Source organism: Osmerus mordax, chromosome 1, assembly GCF_038355195.1.
Source record: "Osmerus mordax isolate fOsmMor3 chromosome 1, fOsmMor3.pri, whole genome shotgun sequence".
Lineage (NCBI taxonomy): Eukaryota > Metazoa > Chordata > Actinopteri > Osmeriformes > Osmeridae > Osmerus > Osmerus mordax.
In genome coordinates, this window is record NC_090050.1 from 21,961,521 (window position 1) to 21,981,892 (window position 20,372).

The 20,372-nt window shown below is 46.4% G+C and overlaps 2 protein-coding genes across 2 annotated transcripts; one reads left to right on the forward strand and one right to left on the reverse strand.

Moving 5' to 3' along the window:
- The first annotated feature begins 9,768 nt into the window (after window positions 1-9,768).
- ywhaba (tyrosine 3-monooxygenase/tryptophan 5-monooxygenase activation protein, beta polypeptide a) lies at window positions 9,769-16,227 on the forward strand. Its single transcript, XM_067229413.1, has 6 exons — window positions 9,769-9,881; window positions 11,529-11,829; window positions 12,396-12,519; window positions 13,407-13,570; window positions 13,677-13,772; window positions 14,209-16,227. Exons 2-6 carry the CDS (start codon window positions 11,536-11,538, stop codon window positions 14,263-14,265), a joined length of 735 nt encoding a protein of 244 aa, XP_067085514.1. The 5' UTR covers window positions 9,769-9,881; window positions 11,529-11,535; the 3' UTR covers window positions 14,266-16,227.
- A 92-nt stretch (window positions 16,228-16,319) lies between these two features.
- On the reverse strand, window positions 16,320-20,173 carry tomm34 (translocase of outer mitochondrial membrane 34). The gene is made up of 9 exons (XM_067233469.1): window positions 19,532-20,173; window positions 19,353-19,415; window positions 18,827-18,996; window positions 18,570-18,669; window positions 18,278-18,430; window positions 17,889-18,055; window positions 17,659-17,806; window positions 17,413-17,539; window positions 16,320-17,037 (listed from the first exon to the last, which is right to left on the reverse strand). The coding sequence occupies exons 3-9, from the start codon at window positions 18,954-18,956 to the stop codon at window positions 16,936-16,938; spliced, it is 927 nt and encodes a 308-aa protein (XP_067089570.1). The 5' UTR covers window positions 18,957-18,996; window positions 19,353-19,415; window positions 19,532-20,173; the 3' UTR covers window positions 16,320-16,935.
- Window positions 20,174-20,372: the final 199 nt, after the last annotated feature.

Genomic DNA, 20,372 nt, shown 5'->3' on the forward strand with positions numbered 1-20,372 from the left:
ACTCCAGTCTCAACACACAACTGTTCTACACACCACACATCTGGGATGGGTCTGTGCACAACACAAGATCTGGGCTCAGACTGTACATGTGTTTGCATTAGAATAACCAGTTGAATCACCCTCAGTAGAATCATATCAGTGATCAGAGGAGATTAGATTAAATGTATACAGAAGATTAGAAAGGAGATCAGACATCAATTGGGAATGTGGGGAGAATATCCTAGCCAGTCAAAACAAGCAAAGACGCTGTGTTATTTTTGAGTGTGCTGCATCTTCACCTGTGTGTGTGTGTGTGTGTGTGTGTTGGCAGCACTGTTATATAAGCCCATCAGGACATATCAGCAGGTGTCTGTGTGTCTCTATCACTGTGTGTGTGTGTGTGTGTGTGTGTGTGTGTGTGTGTGTGTGTGTGTGTGTGTGTGTGTGTGTGTGTGTGTGTGTGTGTGTGTGTGTGTGTGTGTGTGTGTGTGTGGCAACTTCTAGCTCCCCTTGGGAGAGCAGTCAGAGGAGATCTGGCTCACCTTCATCCTTTCACAGTGGTACCTCAACTCTACTCTCTCTCTCCATCTGTCATCCTCCCTCACCTCTCCCTCTTTCTTTCCTTCTTCCTCTCTCACCTTTCTTTCTCTTTCTCTCTTCCCTCTTCCCTTATCTTCCCTTGCCTCCTCACCTCTCTATTTCTTTCTATTCCTCTTGTAACTTTTACACACACACACAGCCAGCCATTACTGTAGCTAGCAGGTCAGTGGCATCACTCAGAGGGTCTGTGTATCGACAGCCTGGTGGAGTGGTGAGAGGGAGCATGCTCCATCGATCACTCCCTCCTCCATCACACACACACTCACACACTCACACACACACACACACACTCACACACACTAACAAACCACAAGCTTTTCCAAGCATCACAAACACAGCACACTCTAGCACAGCCAAAGAGGAGAAAGAAATTATGAATTCAACTGCTTGACTACAGTCAACTACAGAGACACAGTGTTTGACAACCCTGCGAGTGTTTAATAGAAATGTTCTTGTTACTAGTATATCACTGTGGCACCCTAAGTGTTTCTGCTCTAAACGGTCTGTTGGGGGTGATTCTATTCCATTGATTCTGGTCTTGGTGTTTCTTCTAATGTTTCCTCTAGGTGTTACTCCATGAGTCTACTATAGGTGGGTGTTTCTACTAAAGGCTAGATTTCTACTCTAAAACAGCAACTGCTGGCATTTCCATTGAAGAGCTTACAGTTAGCATTGCTAATGTAAATAGCCTACTATTGGTATAGTAGGAGTACTGTGGATGTTTTGCCTTGGTCTTGGTTCTCAGTGATAGTTTCCTGCTGAGGCGAGGACGTTGGCTGGTAACCGTCCCATCCATCACCACCGGCTACAGTAGCAGTGCTCATTAGCCAGCCATGCTGCAACCTCTGTGGTTGACGGTAGTCAGCCAGTACGGGGAAAGGGGTAGTGTTGCACTGCACGTGATTGGACCAGAAGCTCTCTGCCCCTGTGTTCAATGGCAGGCCTGAGGTGACATTGAGTTGTCTTTGAAAGGTGCTCTCTCCAGATTAATCCCCTCCTCTCCCATCTTTCTCTCTTTCTTTCTCTCTCTGTCTCTCTCTCTTTCTTTTTATCACGCTTCCCACTCCACCCACACATCTCTTGTTTCTTCTTCTGTACCTCTTATGTTTCCTCCTTTTCCACTACCCCAATGTCCTCCCAACACTCTCCCACTCTCTCTCCTCTTCCCTCTCTCTCTCCTCTTCCCTCTCTCTCTCCTCTTCCCTCTCTCCCTCCTCTTCCCTCTCTCTCTCCTCTTCCCTCTCTCCCTCCTCTTCCCTCTCTCTCTCCTCTTCCCTCTCTCCCTCCTCTTCCCTCTCTCTCTCCTCTTCCCTCTCTCTCTCCTCTTCCCTCTCTCCCTCCTCTTCCCTCTCTCCCTCCTCTTCCCTCTCTCTCTCCTCTTCCCTCTCTCCCTCCTCTTCCCTCTCTCCCTCCTCTTCCCTCTCTCCCTCCTCTTCCCTCTCTCTCTCCTTCATTCCAGGGAGGTAGCCGCTTGAACAGAGCGGACAAAGAATAATTAGAATCTCCTTCTCTCCACATCCCCTCTCTCATTCTATTTCCCTCCATTCTCTCTCCCTCACTCCACTCCTCTCTCTTTTCCCCACATTCCCATTCTCCTCTGCCCGCCCTCTCTCTCTCTCTCTCTCTCTCTCTCTCTCTCTCTCTCTCTCCCTACAACATACTGTGTCACCCTGACCTAGAAATGAGCAGAATGAGGACGTCTTCCTGCAATATCGCAAAACCTCATAGGCTACTCAAACATCCCTGTCTCTGCTCATGGACACATCTTACACCCAGATGTCAAGTAGTAGGTGGATCGAGCTAACATAGCTGATGAACCTAGCTAATGTTGCAGATAAAGCTAGCTAACATAGCAGGTAAACACAGTTAACATAGAAGATGAACCTAGCTAATACAGCAGGTGAACACAGCTAACATAGCAGATGAACACAGGTTCACAGGTTTGAGGAAACATAGTGACGTAACCCAGGTTAAATTACAAAATTGTGAGAAAACATCGGGTTAGAATTTGGAAATTCTGGTTGCTCAAATTCGAACAGTAAAATTCAGATCCCAAACATAAAAAAAATTAAATAAATGTGCTTCAGAAATTCTATTAGAACTAAATTCAGTCGGGCGAAAATTTGAGCTGAAAAGATTTGAGCGGAAAAGATTTGAGCGGAAAAGATTTGATCGGAAAAGATTTGACCCGAAAACATTTGAGCCAAAAACATTTGAACCAAAAACATTTGAGCCGAAAACATTTGAGCCGAAAACATTTGAGCCGAAAACATTTGAGCCGAAAACATTTGAGCCGAAGACAATTCTGATCGCACATCCGGGATACCAAGGATAGGTAAGGCAATCGTATGCAAGCAAATCAGTGATAGAATGTTTTTAATTTTGAAAGGCATTGAATACTTAATATTGAAATGTAAACAACACCAAATTTGTTGGTTTTGAATTCACCTCTTTAAAATTTAAAAAACGGATCAAAAAATTCATACAGGTTGCTCAAATTCTAAAAGTAATATTCAGATCCCCCCAACAAATAAAAAAGAATCAAGCTTCAGAAATCCAAATAGAACCAAATTCAGGCAAAATCTGAGACGTAAAAATTTGAGGTAAAAAATTGAGGCCCAAAAAGTTGAGGCGAAACAAATTGAGGCTAAAATATTGGAGACTAATAATTGGAGACGAAAAAATATGAGCCAAAAAAGATTTGACACGAAAAAAAACTATTGACATTTATTAGCCCAGTTCTAGGCTGGTAGGCTTTAGTACCGAGTGGGCTATACACAATTTTTGTGTTGGAATCTGTGTAGTCCAAGACCCAACCTTGGATGTTGTATAGGCCTAGCCTAGATTTGTGATGTTGTACAGTGTACGGACCTTGTCCCAACATAGGGCAGAGGCCAGGCTTGACTATATGAGAGTGATAGCAGGCAGGCATGCAGGGAGTGCCAACTGAATAATTCAGGAATATAATCAACACCATAAATCCAACATGTCCTCCATGTCTGCAACATTAGCCAGCTTTGACAGCAAGTTCCAACACAGGGAAAGCTCTCTCTAAGCCGGCACTACGACTGCTTAGAGAAAAGTAAAGATCCTCCTAATGCCGAGCATGCTCACTAAAGGATATTTTAGTTCTGCAACATTTTTATATCGTTTTGACCGTCAAGAAAGAAGGCTCACAAGCTGATTCAACCAGTCAGTCAGTAACACACATCAAAACCAATTCAAATATAATTTTTTTCTCTTAACTTCAGTTTCATTTTGAGTCAGAGTTCTCTTGAATAAATGTAAATAGATGGTTTAGAAGCCTGGCTTGCCACTTGAATCCTTCCCAGTCATTGAGGCAGCAGCTGTGAGATCCACCGACCACAGAGCTGTACTGTCTCACATGTTGCTGGTTCAACTCCACTCCTCATGCAGTCTGAACTCTGTGTCAAGTTGGACTAATTAAAAAACCACAATGCACGGTCCCAATCTACCTGGTTTAGGACTCTGCCAGCTGCTCTTATAACTAAAACTGCCGAACAGTGGTACTTGTCGAAGCGTAAAGTGTAGTGCATTCATTTAGCAGATGCTTTTAACCAAAGCGATACACCGGGCAGGAAATTAAACCTGGGACCTCTTGATCTACAATCAATTGCTGTACTCCTGAGCTGTGCCCATCCCCTACCCCAGACTGGGGGGGTCAGGTGCTGTGAGGGGCAGTCAACTGACGGTGGAGGTGGGTGCATGTTTTCTGCCCAGCGATCAGGAACGACAGGATACAGCTCCAGCTGCTGCCGTCCTCCCGTAGAGTCACGTGAACATTTCCACTCCAGGACACGAATGCTACCTGCTGTTCTGTTGACTCAAAAGCTGCACCCCCCCCACCCACCCACACACACACACACCCCTCGCCCCCTTCGATGTTAATTCAAACAGGGTACTGCACATCCCAGCACACTCGCCATAATGTGATTGTTGGACAAGGCGCTGCTGGTAAGCTAATCACCTCGGCCCGTTACACTGCTCTGCCCGCTCTATTCTAGAGATGTGTGGGGGATGGAGGGGCGGGCGGTTGGAGTAAATATTAGGACTGTAATGCAGTGACATGCAGGAAAACAAACTCGAGAATATTGTATTTAGCTGACGTCAGATAGATCTTTGTCCCCATATGGGGGCAGTGGAATTGAATTGGATATGAGGCTGCATGAGATATGAGCGGACACACACAGTATGTGATGGTGGGGCTCTGGGTGCTGAGATGGGGGGACAGCTGGAGTTATGTACCAGTGTCTAGTGATCAATGGCTTCTGGAAACTGATTAGCATTTTGATAAGCCCTCCAGATCTTCCAGTGCCAGAATTGCAAGCAGCGCCCTCTCTGCAGGAGACCATACTTAAAAACGGAATGCTGTTCTGGACGGAATGCATTTTTTTCACAAGGCAGTTCCATGCTTGTGTCTCACTTTAGTAAAAGTGAGGCTCCACAGATTTCCTTCACCCAGCATTCTTCTCATACCTGAGTCCAGGCCAGTTCTCTATCTGCACACTCTGCAGCTAATCACAATGTTCATTGGCCGATTCCAAACAATGATGATGCGTTTGAGGAGCCGCCTGTAATCATTTTACTGAAGCACATTTATTCGGGGGGGTAGTGCATCTTTTTTGCACTACCCCCCCGTAATGAAATGATCAAACAGGACAACACACACACAGGGACAGGAGGGTGTGTTAGGCTGTGGGATCAGGTGACAGGCAGCAAAGGTCATACCAATGTCATACATTCAGCAATCATAAACAATGTTGAGAGTCCACACTCTATGGTGGTCTATGACCACTAAACCATAATCTGTTCATCACGTTCAATTGCTCTTCTGTACACTGTGGTTGTCTCTTACATGGGCTTCTGATCCTTCCAGCCATGCGAGGGTTAACGCTGGGCGTGCCAACCCTTGCGCCACCGGTGCCCGTTTCCAGACTGGGACCTGAGATTCGTTCCTTCAGAACATGTCAACCCAGATTTACTGAAAAATAGAGCACGGCCAGTTTAGAAATAAACTGGAGCTCCAGTCTGTTATAGCCTGCTTCTCGTACACAAACCTGCTCTATCTCTTTATTCTCTCTCTCTCTATTCTATCTTTCTATTCTATCTTTTTATTATATCTTTCTATTCTCTCTATTCTCCCCCCCCTCTTTTCTCTCTGTCCCTCATCTCTCTCTTCCTATCTTTCTCTCTCTCTCTCTTATTTCCCTCTGCCCCGTCTCTTTGTTTTATTGAGGTATGATGGGGGACATACAGGGTGTCCGTCCAAGATGTGTGTGTCTGTGTGTGTGTGTGTGTGTGTGTGAGAGAGAGAGAGACAGAGAGAGAGAGAGAGAGAGAGAGAGAGTTAGAAGTAGCAAAACATCAAATAGTTGCTAAGACCCGAGTCAATACCTTAATACCCCAAAAGTCCTACAACTAGACCCACACAAATATATTTTGAGCACACACAGAGCTTCACTCCCTTGATGGTGAGACAACAGTAGCAGGTGTGTTGGTTATGTTTCAGTGGTGACCATAAGGCCCTCCTGAAACCTGCTGGGGTTTTAGTTCAGCTAGGATTCTGTCGAAGCTAAAATGACCAAAATCCTGACAATTGAATGAAGCAAGTGTGTCCACGTTAAAGAAGATAACAATTTCAATAGTCTATTTCGGAAAGTATCTGGTCAGCTGACTGTGAATTCAGTGTACCATCATAACGTCCTCGTTCACATCATATTACATGACAAAAAATGACTAAATGTAAATATTAATGACATGATTTCATTGGTATACAACTACATCTTGGTTACCGTAGTCATGGACTAAATTCGTAACCACGTTCAGATCTTTTCAGCAACAAGTTACTAAGGCATGATTCTGAAGGAGGGAGGGAAAGAGGATGGAAATGAAGAAGGGATGGAAGGAGGAGATGAAAGAGGGAGTGAAGGTATGCAGCTGCAGGACAGAGGATGTTCCAGAAGCTTCAGTCAGGTCGCTATGTAGGACTTGGCTCTGAGATGCAGCTTTCAAATCAAGCTTTGTTGTCAACAAGGCAGTGAGTTTACAACCAAAGGCACAGACATCAAAGGTTAAAAACAGAAACTCCATATCGTGTTATTATCTCAACCTTTCCGTCTGCCAAATTAGGAAACGCTGCAAATGATCAGTCTGGCTGTACAGCAAACCCGTTTAAGGTTATCATACAAATCCTCCGCATTCCAGAGAACATCCACCTTCTGTCCAATCATCTGACGTCTCAAAATAGCTTAGTCCCATTGTGCGATGACGTGTGTTTGTGTGTATATGTATGTGTGTGTGTGTGTGTGTGTAAGTGTGTGTGCTTGTGTGTGTGTGTGTGTGTGTTGACTCATGCTGAAAAGTGAACAAGAGGAGACAGGCCGGAATCACATTAAATACACTGCAGCTCAACAAACACATACAGCATAGCGTATACACACACCAGCCACGTGAACAAATCCAAACCACACCATTTCTGACCCTAACCATAATTTCATGATGATTGTGACAGAATATTAAGTAAACAAAAACTGAAAATTTTACTTTGACTAAACTGTCTTTACAAATGATGTACACATACAGTATGTTAATCATAATCAATGCATGCGTGTGTGGATGTTCTGGATGTATGCGGGCATGTGTGCACGCCGCTTACTGTAATATCAGTAAGGGCTGAGTTATAATCCCCTCGGTTATTGATCAGGCTCAGAGAGAAAGGTGGACCACCGTGAATCATAACAGTGAAGGCCTTTCAATAACATTGGCTGCAGACAGAGAGATGGATGGCTTTGTTTAGCTAGGTTGTAGGGAGTTGAACCACCAGATTCAACAGGGGAATCATCGTGGGCTATGCGTCTTCCATGTACACTTCAAAGTCACATTAATGGAACCTACAATAACTCTAAAATCATCATTCACTACTGACAGGTGTATAAATAGGAGGTAATATAGATTCCTGCATTATGCACAAGCAGCCCCCATCTCTTTAAATATCCCTGGTATAATAATACCTGGTAATGATGTCACTGGTACGGGGGGCAGGGAGGGGGGTTCTCCTTTCCCCTCTTCTTCCTTCTCAGCTCCTCTCCTTTGCTTTCTTCTCCTAGTCCCCTCTCCTTTTCCTCCCTTTCTTGGCTGTAGAGATGTCTGTCAGTTTGAGAAGTTAATGACAACATTTATAACTGCTCTCCTTCCATCTATATCCTCCTTTGGGACCAAAATAATGAGACCGAGATGTGTGTGTGTGTGTGTGTGTCCTAGATAATGCAGGACTAGAATACTTAAACTATTTGTTAAACTATTTGGTTCATGAACAAGGTAAAGTTATTCTACCATTCTAATTCATATCATACCAAAACATACAGAGAATGGTACAAGTACCAAATAACTAGTCTTAAGCTGAGGGTGCTAACTGACTTTCAGTGCTGGGTCTTTGTGACTGACTGACTGACTGACTGACTGACTGACTGACTGATTGACTGACTGATGCTGCAGTACAGCATCTGTCTGTTCAAACATCAATCCCCCTCCACTGAGGGGGCACACACCTGGAGATAACCATCCTTCTCTGAAATGTTAAACATTCTCATTCTCATGCTTTGGTCTGGTCTCCAATGGCAACAACATCCCTTTCAGAGTTTCTGTTGACATAGTTATTTTCCAGTCGTTACCTTGGTGATGGTAATAACTAAGCCTGCTGTGGTGACATCACATGTTACACTGATGTACCTTATCATTACATATAGTTTGAGGGGGTGGGAGGGGGGAGGGGTGGGGAGAGGGGGGTCAACTCCAGACAGCAGCAGACCAGCTAGATGAGTCCAGTAGTGGAGCTTTGCTAGCCCAGATCTACCGGTGCTTCAGTCCCTAGTGAAGGGGATAGAAATAGAAATATTCTGGGTCATGTTTTAACGAGGACCTTGAAAAACCCAAACCCTGACGCCCTCTGCTGGATCTGCCCGCTTACACTGAAGTCACATCCAGAGGCTACAGATAAGATGTTGTACTCAAATGCAATATATTTGAGAAAAATATATACAACAGAACAGTTTTTTATGTTAGACAAACACTAACCCAGTCATGCCCAGGATAAACCCCCTTTTCCCTTTAAAATGTTACATTTTACATCTAGCCAACATGCCGTGACTCACTTTTGTGCCTACAGTGCCATCTGCTGGTATTTTCTTAGCGTAACTCACAATCATGATCTTGTAGCAATAATAATCGGGGCACAGAGACCCTGAGTTTAGTTTAGCTTGGCACTGTGAAGATGGACGGTCTCAAGTTAAGTAGTTAAAGTTGAAAAACTGTAGATGTGTTTTTAGACAACAAGCTGAAAGAGTTTACAATGTACAAACCCCAGTGACATTAATCACATAGACAATTACACTTTGCTAACTTATTTTCATTAAATTAAAGGCCACGTAACTTATAGCTACCGAAACTAATTGTATGAGTGAACTTGACATTCCACACATTCTCACAGCTATGAGGTGGTGTTATGTGTTAATCACAGCATGCCATCACACATTGACCTGGTTTTCATAACTGACTAGAAAAACCAGAGGTGCAGGATGTGACTGCAAGGGCCCCATGCCACAATGAGCTGAGAATGTTGTGTGTGTGTGTGAGTGTGTGTGTGTCTGTGGTGGGGGTAGCTGTTTGGTAGGCTTGGTGTACACCTTAGTTAAACACACCTGGGTGTCCAGTTGTGTCAATAAGTTTGAGGTGAGACGGCAGCTCCCCGACCCTCCTTCTCTCTTTCCCTTCTATCCACCCCCACCTCCCCTCACACACACACACACACACTCACACCTCTCTCTCTTCCTCTGTCTTTCATCTCTTTCACACTGACTGCCCCCTCTCGATAAATCAAGGGTGTTTACTAAACACAGCTCAGAATGTCATCTTAAGGGACAGGTTAAGTATGGGAGTATTTGAGTTGCATGCCACAAATGTGTCACTGCTTTGTATTGTGAACTTACAGAGATCTGTCAGCACAGCAGCCTCTGGGAAACAGTAACTATGGCGGCGCTCACTTACGTCATTCTATAGTGGTTGCCATGGTCCTCCTGACGTCAAAGTCCCTGTAAAATGCTTCAGAAACCCCGGAGTACAGTTGTCATAGATACTGGCGGGGGGAGGGGTGGGGTTTAGAGGAAGCGGAAGTGTCAGACTAGGCGGAAGTGGTACTGCCCTGAATATCCCGAGCAGCGAACGGAGGACAGCTTGATACTCCCATCGTTCAAAGAAAAAAGCAGGCTTCTAAATACATTCTAAATGTGAGTTAATATGCATAAGGTCGATAATAGTGTTACCCCCTTGTCAAGACAGTTCTTTTCGGGCTAACAACAACTGAATGGTGGCCCTATTCCCTGCCTATAACGGAAGGTGCCTATTGTGGTTTGGGGCTGGGTACAAGGACTTAGGCCGAGACGTGTGATTGAATAGCGAGCTAGAGCTCACGAGCTGTTGTCTAGATAATTCTTATTAATCAGATGAGGTATATTTTATTGGTAGACTAACGCCAACCCGTTTACTGCACACAGTAGCCAGGCTATATTAGCAGTAGACAGTGGGGTACCCGTCGGTTTGGCCATTTTGACAGGTGAACAATCTCTGCTTCAGACAGTGCCTGCTTGGGTCGTCGTGAAAATCCAGATATGTTAGCCTCTACTGCTCAATCTAGCTGTACATGCTAATACTCGGTTCCTTATTCTCACCGGGTATTTCGAACTTGTCTTTGTGATTCGTCATCGATAATGTGTATCTTACTGAATTCCTATGCATGTGTTTCAATTTTGTGTAGGTTGTTTTAAACGAAACTGCACTATTTATGCGGCTAACGGAACCAGCTAGCCTGCTATCCTAACTAACGGTATCTCTCCATCTTAAAATTCCGCAAGGGAATGCGACAGAGAGGGCGTAGCTAGCCAAGTACCTATATCTTCAATGGCCTGGAATCTAGCATGCTAGCGCGCGTTAGCGACGCTGCCCGCTGATAAAGAAGCGCAGTGCTGCAGTAATTTGATCTTTAGTCAACTAGCAACCACTGGCTAGCTTCGCTGAGAGTGGTAATGTTAACCAATTAAGTAGGCGACCTAGCTAGCTGAATTAAATGTAGCGTTGAAGGATTCGATCAGGTCATATTAGCTGTCAGGCTAAATAGCCAAGTTAGCCAGCTAGCTAACGCGTTAGCGCCCGCTCTATTGACTCGAGCTCTGCCAATAATACTGCTTTACTGTCCTTTTATTTTTGACTATCTCGGCCTTAAACATGATTTGCGCGATTTAAAATGGGACCAAATGACCGATCAACCACGACATTTATTTAAATTATATCGCAGACTAACAGTATGAATGATGAAGTTAACGATGCTTCGCTAGCAAGATACCCTAACCTCAAGCGCCATACATTGCAAACATGTTTGAGCAAGCTATTATATATACAACACGTATTGCCATAAGACAGCATGGCTTCGTAAACATTAATAGTGGCCTAATATTTAGTCTAGCTTCCAACTAAATTGTATTGGGGCGTTGTCGCTCACTTTCCAGTTTAATACATTGTTTTCAGATTCGTTTTTTGCGGACCAGTTTTATGAAAACATGCTTTGACCTCACTGAATAAATGCCTAGCTGCAAATTTTTCATGAAAGTGTTGCGAATATGATTACTGTACGGTGATGTGACATCCATGGATTACTTGAGGACTGCCTTGAAGTTAAGCATCACAAGCAAGCTACCACTACTACTAGGGTTTTGAGAACCCTCAAGTGCTCCATTTCTATTGTCCTTTGATTTGGGAGGAGAACCCATAGGTTCTGCTTACCCCACCTATCTCCCTCCATTGAAGGAAGAAGTAGTGCAGGAGAGAGGGCAGAGGGGAATCGGAATCTTCTCAGTTGTAATGTTAGCTATACCCCCCAGCCTCGAGATGGATAAGAACGACCTGGTCCAGAAGGCTAAGCTGGCCGAGCAGGCGGAGCGCTATGACGACATGGCGGCGGACATGAAGGCTGTGACGGAGCAGGGCATGGAGCTGTCCAACGAGGAGCGCAACCTGCTGTCGGTGGCCTACAAGAACGTGGTGGGGGCTCGCCGCTCCTCCTGGCGAGTCATCTCCAGCATCGAGCAGAAGTCCGACGGCAACGACAAGAAGCTGCAGATGGCCCGCGAGTACCGTCAGAAGATCGAGAAGGAGCTGCAGGACATCTGCAACGACGTGCTGGTGAGTAGGGCCCGGGGCGGAGGGCTGGTGAGTAGGGCCTGGGGCGGAGGGCTGGTGAGTAGGGCCCGGGGCGGAGGGCTGGTGAGTAGGGCCCGGGGCGGAGGGCTGGTGAGTAGGGCCCGGGGCGGAGGTCTGGTGAGTAGGGCCCGGGGCGGAGGGCTGGTGAGTAGGGCCCGGGGCGGAGGGCTGGTGAGTAAGGCCTGGGGCGGAGGGCTGGTGAGTAGGGCCTGGGGCGGAGGGCTGGTGAGTAGGGCCTGGGGCGGAGGGCTGGTGAGTAGGGCCCGGGGCGGAGGGCTGGTGAGTAGGGCCCGGGGCGGAGGGCTGGTGAGTAAGGCAGTGGGGAGATCAGGTGAGAAGGAGGGGTGGGTAGAAGGGGTTGGGTGAGTTACAGGGGCAAATAGGGTGGTACGCACGGTTGCAGGTGCGGGCAGGGACATGTAAAGGGGGGGACAGTAGCAGATGGGAGCCTGGACGTTTTAGCACAGAGCTGTTCCCCTGCAGCCCCTGGTCTCCCTCTGGGCCAGGGTGTCAGCTCAGCAGCGCTGACAGTCTCCCTCTATCCCCAGCGCCTGCTTGACAACTTCCTCATCGCCAACGCGTCCCATCCAGAGAGCCGGGTGTTCTACCTCAAGATGAAGGGAGACTACTACAGATACCTGTCTGAAGTCGCCTCCGGAGAGTCCAAGCAAGGTAAGCTCGGGCTCTTTTCCCTTCTCTTCGCCCTCTCTTTCTCCCTCCCTCCCCCTTCTCTTCCTCTCTCCTACACCCTCCCCTTTTTTTCTTCTTCTCCTCTCACATCCTGTCTTTCTCCCTCCCCGCTCCTAGTTTTCCTTATAGCCTCCCCCTAGTGCTGCAGGTCATATCTGGGTCTGCTCGTCAGGGGTGGGTGAGGGTGCGATATGCGGCCAAGGGTGGAAATTGACTTTTCAGTTCACTAGCTGTAAGACAAATCATTTTCCACTAGCATTAAAATGCTCAAGGTGTCTCCTAAAATGTGTCTGTAGTTGTTCATCTAGTCACTTTACTTGTTATGAATACTTAAACATTTTGGCAAAGATGCATAGAAATGCTTTGGTCGTAGGGCTACGTGCCACTTGGCAGATACGCTTAGCAAATCAGTATTCCAAAATGAAGACTGCATCGTGCTTGTGCGCCCACTTTTAGTTAGATCAGTGAGTCGAAAGTCGAAAATTAGGAAACAGCCCAACTCAACCCCGTTTCCATGGGGCACTTGACTACCAGCCGTGCCCATGTCACAACACCCAAAAACATAGTCAGGGAGTTGATGAGGACATCCGCTGGAAGGTTCTGCTCTGTGCTGTAAGGATAGAGCTATGCATAGTATCATCATCATCACAGCAGCATCTGATGCTCACATGATGCTCCCTCACTGTTCCTACTGTAGCTGGGCTGTGAAGGCATTCAGGGCTCTCGCTGACTATCACACTACCAGCCCCCCCGATTAGCTGGGCTGGGCTTTGTCAACTGCTTCTCGTTGGTCCTTTAACCTTGTTCCCTTGCATGGAGCTCATTTATGGCTGGTGTTCATAGCTCCCTGTGTTGTGATTGGTTTGCAGCCACAGTGGAGAACTCCCAGCAGGCCTATCAGGAGGCGTTTGACATCAGTAAGAAGGACATGCAGCCCACACACCCAATCAGGCTGGGCCTGGCTCTCAACTTTTCTGTCTTCTACTACGAGATCCTCAACTCCCCCGACCAGGCCTGCACTCTCGCCAAGGCTGTACGTAAATACACACACACACACACATACTCTCCTCTCTTAATTACTCATAATTCTTCTTTCACACATAAATACAAGCACTCCCTCTCTCCTCCCCCTCATCCAGGCTTTCGACGAGGCGATTGCAGAGCTTGACACCTTGAACGAGGACTCCTACAAAGACAGCACCCTGATCATGCAGCTACTAAGGGACAACCTGACTGTGAGTCTGACCTCACAAACACACACATACACAAACAATACCCCTGCCCTCGGGCACAGTCTCTACTGCACTACACATGGCACTACTGCAGCCATACTACAGTCCAGCCCATGGTTGTACACTACCACACTGCTGCACGACATCAGCTCCTCTGCTGAGGTGTTCTCTTACATTTACATTAAGTCATTTAGCAGACACTCTTATTCAGAGCGACTTACAGTAAGTACATTCCCCCGAGGCAAGTACGGTGAAGTGCCTTGCCCAAGGACACAACGTTATTCGACAGAGCCGGGGATCGAACCAGCAACCTTCTGGTTACTAGCCCGATTCCCTCATCGCTCAGCCACCTGACTCCGCTTGATGATGACCAGCAGGATTGTATGCCTCAGGTGTGTGAAGCCTCTAATGTGTCTTCTCCCCCCCCCTCCCCGCACAGCTGTGGACATCAGAAAACCAGGGTGACGAGGCGGATGCAGGCGAAGGAGAGAACTAAAGGCGTTGCACTTCACTGTTAATCCACCCACCATCCCCCCCCTCCCCACCCCCACCCCCCCACACACACACCTTTCTTCTTCTTCTCTGGTTTCTCTCTCTCTTCCTCCTCTCGTACACATATACAGCCCATAACCCTGCTCCGCTCAGCCCCCCTGCCCTTCTGTATGACCTGCAGCAGAAATTGTACCTGTCCCAGCAGACTGACAGACCGGGAGGCTCACAGGACCAGTCACCATAGGGAGCATTTAAACCAGACAACTTGCCCTCCTCCCCCGGGTTGACTAGTTGAGACCAATCCCTCCGCCTCCCTCCTTTATCCCCCTCCACCCTTCCCTCTACACCTTTCCCTCCCCTTCCCGCCATTTCAAAAGATATATGTTCTCTCACCTAGCGAGTTTGCATTAATAGAAGCCCTCTTTTTTGCTTTCTTAGTGTACTGGCCCTGGCTGGTTTTATTCATAAAAGGTTATTAAACTGTACCTTTATTTTCAACCAACACTGTGATGCTTAGTTTTTCTCCACATTATCACGGAAAAATAAAACAATCTGGTCGTTAAAAGAAAATGGAGGACTGTTTGGTTGTAGTGGCAGTGCGGTCCTGCTGTGAGATCATACAGAATGGTAATACAAGGCTGTATTGTGACACTGACAAATGCAAACACACTGCTCTGCTGCTCCTTCCTGCGTCGTGCTGCTTTCTGCATCGAGGTTAAATGAAGAAAGGTGACCCTCAAGGTTAACCCCTTTCTTAACTGTCCAGGGTCTGAATTTAAAAAACGAAAGACTGAAATAAACTTTTAAAAGAAAAACGAAAAAAAAAAAACACATTCCACAGGAAGTTTTAATAGCAGTAAGAAGATTCTAGACCTTTACAGACCAAGCAGGTGTGTGCTCCTAGGTCCAGACCTCCTCCATCAGCATTGTGAGCCCAGCTTGGTCTTTAATGTTAACCTGCTATCCCATTTTATTGCTTTATGTAACAATGACTCACACTTTTTTTGGTTTCCAAAACTGTAAAATTGTAAACATTTTTAGAGGTAATTGTAAATCTGTCTTTAAAAACAAAAACAATCTTTAAATAGTTAATGTTGTTAACCTGCTTGCAAAGTAAAACACCTTAAAGCCGTTACGTTAAACTTCTTGTTTGTGTTTGTAGATGTTGGTTTTTCAAGCTTATCTTGAAGGCCTGACGCTGACTGTCCTGGGTGCATCTCCTCCTGGGTGCATCTCCTCCTGGGTGCATCCCCTCCTGGGTGCATGCAGTAGCCCCTCCAGGGTGCATGCAGTAGTCCCTCCCGAGGCCAGCACAGCGGGCCCCTCCTGGGTAGCTGGAGGTGACAGGAAGGGGGTCCAGCGTGAGGTGGTGGAGGAGGCAGGCTGTCAGACCAGTCAGAGGACATCATCTGCTAGTGAGGTCTGGGGCAGGGCAGGGCTGGCCACACGGTTAGCTAGCTAGCTGGAGCCACTCAGTGTCACAATACCCTGCCAGCGCCATCACATTCCTGCTAGGTGTAGAACCCATGGGTCTCAGTCCCACTCTGCTGAGGACAATGTTTCATGCACTGAAGAAAACTAAATACATCCCCTCCCTCTCTTTTAGCTGAACAAATGCCGGTTATTCTACGCTTGATTAAAAAAAAACAAATGCAGTAGTGAATGTGGAACCGAGCCTGTCTGTATATCTGGTATCTCCAATTGCTTTGTTTTTACTGACCAGTATTCTGCCTAAAGCTTGCTTCTGTGACGGTTTTCTTGCTTAGCGCGCACGTGGTTGTGAAAATTTAGACTAGCTTAAAATAAAATTATAAAATGACAAAAAAATACAACCTTCCCAGGTTATTGACGTAATATTAGATTTGTGTATGTCTTTTAAAAACAGTTCTAGTTTCACCTTACATGTTATAATCAGGAAAGTGTAAAAGACAATTTAAAGTGAAATAAAGGTTTTATCAGTTCCAAATTTTCCTGTTCTGTTTTTTTGATCCACTGGTATTAGCTTGTCTGGCAGATACACTGTTTCAAATAATAAATAATATTGATATCAATAACACGAACAATGAAGACATTTTATTGATCATAGACATGTCACATGTTCTAGAAAACGACATATCAATTCTACATCCTCTGGTTCAAGCTGAGATTCGTTACAGATTCCCAGTCCTGTGCACACTGGCAGGGGTCTCATGCAGTTGAGGGTCACACGGTGGTTGGACAAGGCCTGAGGCCGCTCTTACAATTCACCCCATCAGACCCCCCCTTCCCGCCCCAGAGAAAAAAAGTTCACGCATAATAAAATAACACGAAAAGGAAATATTTCTCGGATGGGTGTTCCCCCCCCTTGACTCATGTTAGCCAACCCCAGTCCTGGTGTGTGTAAGAAGAACCAAATACATGAATATACGGTACGTGTTTAAATAAGCAGGAGGTTGACGGTGGCCTGCTGCCTCAGTCTATGTGGAGCAGGCTGCACAGAAGGAGGACAGTCCACAGGAGACCCCCCCCCTCCCTCCATACACACACACAGGCACTTCAGGCTTAGACACCATGGGACCCACCCCAACACTCTACACCGGCTTCTTTAGGAGGACAGGAAAAACAAGAGGGAAGGAGAAGAAGCCTCTGCACAATATTGAGACAGGCCCCAAACCCCCAAGTGACGGTCACGTGATCACTTCCTCTTCTGAACTTCCTGGAGCAGGTTGAGAGCGGCTGTGTTCTGTGGTTCCACTCTCAGAAGTCTGCTCAGGTCTTCCACACACGATTGGTGTTCCTGGAGGGGCCACAGATGATCACACATCGAAACTAAAACAAGTATCTATTTTGAACTCACTCGGAACCCTAATATCACTTCAGCATTTAAGATATGGAGCCGTGCGAAAATAGAAAACACACCTATCAGAAATGGGTTGTTTTGTGTCTGCATAAACTCATTTCGATACGTATGCAGTCCTTATATAAATGATCCTGCAGTTTTCCAACAGATGCTCTACATGGACCAAGTGGTCTGAAGTCTAAGGCTTCTCAACCGACCATACACTCATCAATTACTAACCCTCCCCCTTTCTTCACCTACGTCTATGGCAGAGAAAGCACAACAAACTTGCTAATCAAACTGAACGCATGTTCATAGCGTCACAGCTCTTACCTTGAGCTCCTTGTAAGCTTGCGCCCTCCTGTACAGAGCCTTAATGTTGCTGCTGTCCAGACCAAGGGCCTCATCACAGTCCCTCACCGCCTCTTTATACTGCTTCACTGAGATGTAGCAGAGTGCCCTGAGGGGAGGAACACACACACACCAGGGAGGAGCCGTGAGGTGAGGCGTCACACAGACAACGACGCAGTGGGGAACTTGGCGGGTCTCTCCCTGTACCCCTACTCCCTCGGCTCCTACCTGTTGGTGTAGGTGGTGATCTCGGTAGGATTGTGTTTCAGGCTCTGGGTGTATTTCTCGATGGCTTTCTTGTGCTCTCCCTTCTTCACAAAGGCATTGCCCTCCTCCTTCAGAGCCAGAGCCTTCTTCACAGCCTCCTGGCTCGGGGCTGAGGGGGACAAGAGACGCATTATCACAGGGGGCTGACAGGAGAGGTATTGTCAGGCTGGAGTGGGGGGGGGGGAGCCCACCTGGTTTGCTGGTGGCTCTGGTGCCATTCTGCTGCACCGCTGCAGCTACAGGGCTGGAGGCCTGGGCCTGGGCTTGTCGTTCTCTGACTGCCAGAGGGACCGTGGGGAGGGGAGGCAGCTTCTCTCTCCATGACGGGCCATCCACCTCTGTCAGAACCTTGGTCATCCTGGACAGACACACAATCGTCAATACTACTACCATCGTCGTCCTCATGACCATCACCATCCGCCTAATCATCATAGACTTCATCTCCACCATCAGCCTCCATGGTGGCAGGGTTAGTGTGGTACCAAACCATCTCTGCTACCAGTAGGACGTGGACCCAGGTCTGGAGGTCTGTATGTCATCATACTGATGGATCATACTGTATCAGTATGATGTAACATACCTGTTAGTTCCATCAACAGCCGCAGGGATGTTGTTGTCAACCAGCAGGGCAGTCTTGTAGTCGACGTAGGCCAGCCTGTACCTCTCCAGAGCCTCGTAAGCAGCAGCTCTCCTCAGCAGTGGCTTAATGCCAAAAGGAACCAGTTCCAGGGACCTGCAACATGCACGCGTTTAGGACCTCTTAACATTTGGGCTCCTACACTGAGTAAGAATAAGCAGCCAGTCTAGGGAGGCAGGGAGACACAGGAAGGACTTAGGAGGGAGGGGGGCCTACAGAGGCAGGAAGTACTCACACTGTACAATCCTTCACACAGTCGGCACAGTTACCATCCTTCAGGTAACTGGCAGCACGATTGGAATACAGAATACTCAGGTCATCAGAATTCTTCTTCCCTAGAAGATATGGTTGGAGTTAAATTAGACACCATACTCACTTCACACTCATACCTTAACTATTGTTAGCTCATTCATGTCAAAATGATGTAAAATATGGAATATGATTAGTCATTTCTACACGCAGACACCTGCCCGACAGGTGTGGTTCTCTTACCGGATTTCTCCACCTCTTTTATGGCTTGGCTGTAGAGGGCGGCAGCCTCCCCGTACTGGCCAGTCTTAAAATATTCGTTTCCTGCCTGTTTCAGGTCAGTCCACGATTGAGAACGGCGCTTCTGAGGCATCCTCGGCTTGATTAAGGCTTTTGTTGAGTCTTTGTAGTTGCTGAGGTTGAAAAGACACACCATAATTTAGATAAATGTCGTCTGACCAAAATGCCGGGATAAGCATGACTGGACCAAGAAAATGTAGCTAGAAATCATGTTGATAAGCAAAATCATGTTCCTTTGCCAAAATTCACCACAATCTAATCATTCAGTTTACAAGAATGTTGTATAGCTAGAACTAGCTAGATAATCTAGCCAGTTACACGCATTGTGTTGGAAGTGAGCTAGCAAGTTACCTGCCCGGCTAAGTAGCTTGCTAGCTGCAGCTGTCCTTTTCGTTTCGTTTGTCAACCGGCTACAGAATTACTGCGAGCTAGCTAGGTCTAGGCTAACTAGCCTAGCACGTATACTTACCGGTTCCTGTGTCTGTGTGGACGGTGTTAACAGCCAAGTTGCAGTTACAGCTATCAGTTGTCTCTAATCAATCACAACAGGGCAGAATGTCTATGAAAATATTACTGTTAAGGTTTGTCCGTTGTTAGCTAGTAAATGTTTTTTTTCTATATAACCACCTAGGAACATCTCGGGCTTACGTTCACTGCCTGGACAAGACGCACGTTCAGAAGCGGACTCAGGCGGGCTCTAGCAAATTCTCCAAGCAGCCAGAAGGAAGTCAGAAGAGGGTGTTGTGTTTCACTTTTCAGTTTCGCTTCTTCCCGGCTGGGGCAGTGGTGTTTCCGATTTGCAGTTCGCAGCTGAATTCCGGTGCACCTTAAATCCATCGCATTTTGAAAGCTTTAAAACGAATTGTTAATAATATATTGAATAGTAGCTATCTATCTCTGTCATAGTCATGCGGTATTATTTTCTATATATGTATCCAAAAACAGCTATGACCTTTGCCTATGGTTAATACGCCTCGGAAGTGTAACTGTAAAATAGTATCAAGAACAATCATTGAATATGGAGGTTGTGTAATATGCCTTACAATATGAATAATACTCTGCCTTTCAAGTCATTATGAAGAAGTAGTTTGCAGTTACATGGTAGACATATACTGTAGGAAACACCACACACATAAATAGTGTGGATGGGCCCTTAAATGACATTATGTTACATAAACCCTACACACTTCGCTCATTTCTAGTCTTTCTTGCCTTGCCTATCCTGCGAAAAAGACGAATCTGCGAGCTCATGTTTTATTTGCGAATTGGTCTGACGCCGCCAGGATAGTGGCACCATAGATATATATAAATACTTTTTATACCCTTTATATATGTGTGAGTGGAACCACGCAGTAAATGTAACCTCGAAATCCAATTGGTTTATATTATAAACTTCCGGGAAAACTGGCTCAGACTACGCCCCTAAATTCACCAAAACACTGAGAATGGACCAATGAAATGACCGACTGAGCCGCGTTTAGCGAAACCC